This window comes from Pteropus medius, unplaced genomic scaffold (genome assembly GCF_902729225.1).
Source record: "Pteropus medius unplaced genomic scaffold, Ma_sr-lr_union100, whole genome shotgun sequence".
In the NCBI taxonomy this organism is placed as follows: Eukaryota; Metazoa; Chordata; class Mammalia; order Chiroptera; family Pteropodidae; genus Pteropus; species Pteropus medius.
Window position 1 is genome coordinate 305,897 of NW_024349142.1, and position 5,330 is coordinate 311,226.

Genomic DNA, 5,330 nt, shown 5'->3' on the forward strand with positions numbered 1-5,330 from the left:
TTCACTGGATTTTCCTTTTGCATAAATGTGGATTTTGGCTTTTCTGAGAGTGACCTGAGAAATGTTGCGAAACTGTACCAGAGATAGAAAAGAAGTAATATTGAACTTGTTTTTTTATGAGGTGCCAATCAAAGCAACTCCGTACATCAAAATCTCTACCTATGGGCACAGCTCTATGCTTCCAACTGAATCTCTGACATCCCCTGTAACTCACTAAGTCTAATTCTGCTACAAAATCATATGTTCTAAAAATGAACATATGGCTTTCCAGATTTGGCTACTTCAAAGAGGTGTCTCATATCTAAAATCATGTAATGTAGTGTTTATTCCCTATTTGAAAATTCTGCTGAGAGTATGGAATTCCTTTATAAATTAATTTTGTTCTCCCCATAGTGTTTTAAAAAATACTTTGGGAACTGATCTTGTGTGTCTGCTGTTAAGAGCAATAAACTTCAAAATAAATCAATATGCACCAGGGAATTTTAACCAGAAACACTGGAAAAGAATTAATGGTACCTGTATCACATACTCCTCATTTCTATGGGTTCAGGTCTTCATCATTTTAATGACATACTGCATGCATTTTCTTGACACATGTTGTTCCTAATCCTTATGAACAGAACACAGCAACTTTTCATGGTTTTTGAAAACAAGACCTTGACTACCCCCCACCCCCTGCCCCAGGTCAAGGCATTCAAATCAGCTAGAGAAGTTCAATAATCATCCTTGTGTGTTTATCACATGAGATTTCTTTCCTGGTGGGTTCTGGTGGATTCCATTGCTCTCAATAGCAGACACAAAGGATTAGTCCCAAAAATATTTTTAAAAATACTCTACAGAGACCACAGCGATGAACCATAGACGAAGCCGGACCAAATTCACGGAAGATCAGTTGAAAATCCTCATCAAAGCATTCAACCAAAAACCTTACCCAGGTTATGCCACCAAACAAAAGCTTGCTTTAGAAATCAACACTGAAGAGTCTAGAATCCAGGTAAGTTACAAGACATCTCCAAGACAAGAAGTAGAAAGGAAGGCAGGGGGACCATTAATTGAGCACATATTACATACCAGTGTGCTGTGCTGAGGGCGCAATACAGAATGAACTCATAAGAATGTTGCTCTTAGTTTTCACTTCACAAATATGGACACTGAGGATGAAAGAGCTCACAGGAGTGGGGAGGAAGTGTGCAGGTACACATTCCAAGAAGAGGGAATAGTTGAGCTGGTTCTTTTTTTTAATGTGTTGGGATGACATTGGTTAATAACATTGTATAAATTTCAGGTGTACAACTTTATAATACCACATCTGTACACTCCACTGTGTGCTCACCACCCCAAGTCCTATGAGTTTGTTTGTTGTTTATTTGTTGCTTTCTGTTTTAAATCTAGCAAAGTTATTCTTTGAACTGTTTGTTAAATGCATAATAATCGCAATACCTATTTACTAGCTTATAAAGATTATAGCAAATTATGCCAGGACCAGATTGTGAAGGGGCTAAATGCCAAGCTTTGACCTGACACTCAGTCGAATGGGACAAGTATCAGTAATAATCCTAAATTAGGTCTGGTAAGAATGACTCCCTTTGGAGAAAGGCAGCGATGGGGTTGAGATGACACAAACATGTTTAATCCTCTCGTTTTCTCTTCCTTACTTAGGTTTGGTTTCAGAATCGAAGAGCTAGGCACCGAGTTCAGAAAGGATCAGAACCTGAGAAGGACTCTGAAGCAAGCCAAAACCAAGATTTCTCTGAAGACAAGATTCATAGTAAATAGCCTGCTCCAGTCCTGTCCCCCAGCAGAGCCCGTTGGGTATCTAAGCACCTCTCTTAAGTAGTGGAACCAACTACCACTCTGAGTGGGAAAAGAATGTTCTCTCCCTCAGAGTCTCCTGGTCAGGGTCTTGTCCTGGCAAACGGTTCAGCATGACCCCTAGGAATTCTTCCCCATATGGTCCATGAACCTTCTATGAATTTCCCCTGAATACCCTCTTTCCATGGAAGTCCAACAACCCACACATACACTGCATTTTCTCTAGAAACCTCCTCCTGGAATAGGCTGGAATAAGGCCCTATCAAGAAGAGGCACAGGTTCCAAATTAGATGCAGATGATGAGACATGGGGGTTCCTTCTTGGAATATGTAAACTGATCTCTGAAATATTCCTTGACCCACAATCTTACTCTTTTCCTAGGTAGAGGAGATAGACGGTGTCGTACCAGCTACACTTCCTTCCAGCTATACACCCTCATCACAGCATTTACGAACAACCCTTATCCTGGGATTGATTCCAGAGAGCAACTTGCTAAGGACATTGGAGTTCCAGAGTCAAGAGTCCAAGTAAGTGATAAGGAATTTGACTGTTTCCTCTCCCAAGAATGGAGATAATGAGAAGGGAAGCCACGCCAGCCTTGAACTGTTTGTTCATCAGCATGCCGGGCACATGCCCACTCCAGGGACTTTCGGAAGCTGTTTTTTCCATCTGGTATATTTTACCCCCAGGAACCCACATGATCTGCTCTCTTACTTTCTTTAGTTCTTTTCTGTCATAGTCAATGTTGTATTAATTACTCTCTGAACGGTGACTGGCACATGACACTGAAGAATTTATTGAATGAATGATGGATATGAGCCAGGCACTTCAGCCTTTCTAATTATCCTGAGGTTCAAATTATACATCTACTTTAGAGATTTAAATTTTAGCTCAACTCTGAAAAACAACAAACAAAACTAAACAGAAACAACTTCAGTAGATCCTGAGAACAAATTGATGATTGCCAGAGAGAGAGGATAGGGGATGGACAGAAAAGGGGAAGAGGACTAAAAACCTCCAGTTATAAAATAAGTCAGGGGAATGTAACATATAGCATAGGGAATAGAGTCAATAATATAATAACTATGTACAGCGACAGATGGTTACTGGACTTCTTGTGGTGAGCACTTTGTAAGGTATATAAATGTTAAATCGCTGTATTGTACAACGGAAACTAATAGAATATTGTATGTCGACTATAATTAAAAATTAAAAAATCTAAAATAAATAAATAAATAAATAAATAAATAATAAAATAAATAGACCACCCCCCAAAAAACCCCCACACAAACGTTTAGCCTAAGGATTCACTGCTGCTAAATCAATCCTAAAATGGAATATAATTCTGTCAGTGTGTGGAGTAGGTGTCTGTATGTGATATATAAATATACAAGTGTTTACAAAATAGTATAGTGTATTAATATGTACACCTACTATGCATATGTATATATAATTTGTGGGCACAAGAGTAGCAATTGTGTCTTGTGGGACAGAAAATATCTTCCTAGACAGATATTACTCTATCCTGGGTTAAGTAAAAAAAAAAAAAAATAGCATTTTTGAGAGAAAGGAAGATGGAAAAGGACTTCTAAGCACAGGAAAAAGCTGCAATATAGGTGTGGCACTTTAAAGCTAGACCAGCACTTATAATGAGAGATCATGGGGACTTTCAGAATATGAACTGAAACCCATCACTAGACCATGAAGGTACTAGCTGTTTTGAGCTTTATCTTCAGAATTGATAGACTTTTCCAGAAGTCACGGAATATCAATAATTTTGGAATTAGGCCCACAATGAACCACCTCTCTCTCCCCTTTTCTTTCTGAAAAAAGCAATGATGAGGCTTCCATGCCTTCAACTGCTTTAACAAATTTTTTTTGTTTTATCCATTAGGTTTGGTTTCAAAATCGGAGATCCAGATTTAGTGTCGGGAGAAAAAGAGAATTTGATGAGCTCTTGGAACAGAAACAAGACCCAGATCAAGATTTCTGAGATGAGAGAGTTCAAAGTAATCAGCCTGTTCTCAATTTAGCTAAAAGCAGAGACTTCTGAGTGCCCAATCCTTCCAACTTCCTCTTGGTGATGAAAGATTCCAACTTATATGCCTTATCAGGCTCCATAGAGTCTCAGGGATAATTGCAGTCCCTGAAAACTTCCCAAGTCCAGGTCCTCCCAATTCCAGTGCCCACTTTTCTACCTGGAGAGTCTAGGAACCCCATTAGAATGTGAATTTTGTTCACCACATGCCTTCCCAGTGCCTGGTACACAGTATACAATCAATAAACTTTTGTGAGAGGTATGAGTAAGTCAATGAAGAAATGAATGCTCAGGTGTGTTCTGCCAGGGGCTGGCCAGTGCATGGCTTTGCCAGGAGGTAGTAGGTTTTATGTTGGACTGGAAAGATGGGAAAGAGTTTACTTCCATGTTTGTATCTATAAAGTGGCTTCTTTGATTTTTCCCCCCTTATCTTTCCTCCTTAGGTATAGAAACTACACAAAATGGCACCAATCTTACTAGCAACTGTCTTATTTCTGTGAAGCCAGAACTGGATAGACCAAAAAGATAAATTCAGTGTATTTGATGTCATCAGCCTCTCTTACTCATCCTGGGAACATACCCTTCAAAACATACCTTCAGCTGGTTTATTTCACTTAGAATAATGTCTTCAAGGTTTACTTGTAGCAAGTGTCAGAATTCTATTCCTTTTGAAGCCTGAATATTCCATTGTGTGGATATATACAATATATATATTTGTATGTATCGCATAACACTTGGGTTGTTTTCACCTATTGTGAATAATGCTGCTATAAACATGTATGTACAAATATCTGTTTGAGTCCCTGTTTTCACTTCTTTGGAGTATATACTCAGAAGTGGGATTGCTGGACCATATGACAAGGTACTTTAAAATTAAACAAGTGTTATGAAGCAAGATATTTAAAAAAGTAAACAATGTGGCCAAAGTTTTCTTCAAATAATGTGCTAATTTTAAATATTTAATATTTTAACATTTCATACCCAATTAATAGTTTCATTCTATAAAAATTTAAATCCATATTATATAATAGAAAATCTATAAAATTTATATATGCAGAAACACGTATGATGACATATGAGATATATTTTTAAATTGGATATTTTAGATCAGTAGTATCCAATAGAAATTTCTGTGCTGATGAAAATATTTGATATCGTGCTATCCAATATAGTAGCCACAAACTACAACTGACTACTAAGTGCTAGAAATGTGGCTAGTGTCACTAGTATGACAGGAGCTGAATTTTTAACTTATTTTTAATTTAGTCGTGTCTAGCCACATATGCTAATGGCACAGATCTTTTGTGAACCATTTCATTCATTAGCACTGTTTTTCCAATTTAATAAATATGCTCCTCAAACACTGGCACCTGTTTATTTGATGACATCAACAGGTTTGAAAGTATAATGTTAATCACAACAGAACTGAAATCATAAGGATTCATTTTAAGAACCAAAACTATAAGGAGACATTTTAAGA

General features: G+C 37.5%; 1 protein-coding gene across 1 annotated transcript; it reads left to right on the forward strand.

The window, feature by feature from the left end:
• Positions 1–850: 850 nt before the first annotated feature.
• DUXA (double homeobox A) lies at positions 851–3,949 on the forward strand. The gene is made up of 4 exons (XM_039880652.1): positions 851–994; positions 1,660–1,768; positions 2,194–2,339; positions 3,707–3,949. Exons 1-4 carry the CDS (start codon positions 851–853, stop codon positions 3,803–3,805), a joined length of 498 nt encoding a protein of 165 aa, XP_039736586.1. The 3' UTR covers positions 3,806–3,949.
• Positions 3,950–5,330: the final 1,381 nt, after the last annotated feature.

Coding starts and splice junctions, on each gene's coding strand:
- DUXA (XM_039880652.1), top strand. CDS start 851: ATGAACCATAGACGAAGCCGGACCAAATTCACGGAAGATCAGTTGAAA. Junction 1,769..2,193: donor CTCTGAAGACAAGATTCATA/GTAAATAGCCTG, acceptor CTCTTTTCCTAG/GTAGAGGAGATAGACGGTGT. Junction 2,340..3,706: donor TTCCAGAGTCAAGAGTCCAA/GTAAGTGATAAG, acceptor TTTATCCATTAG/GTTTGGTTTCAAAATCGGAG.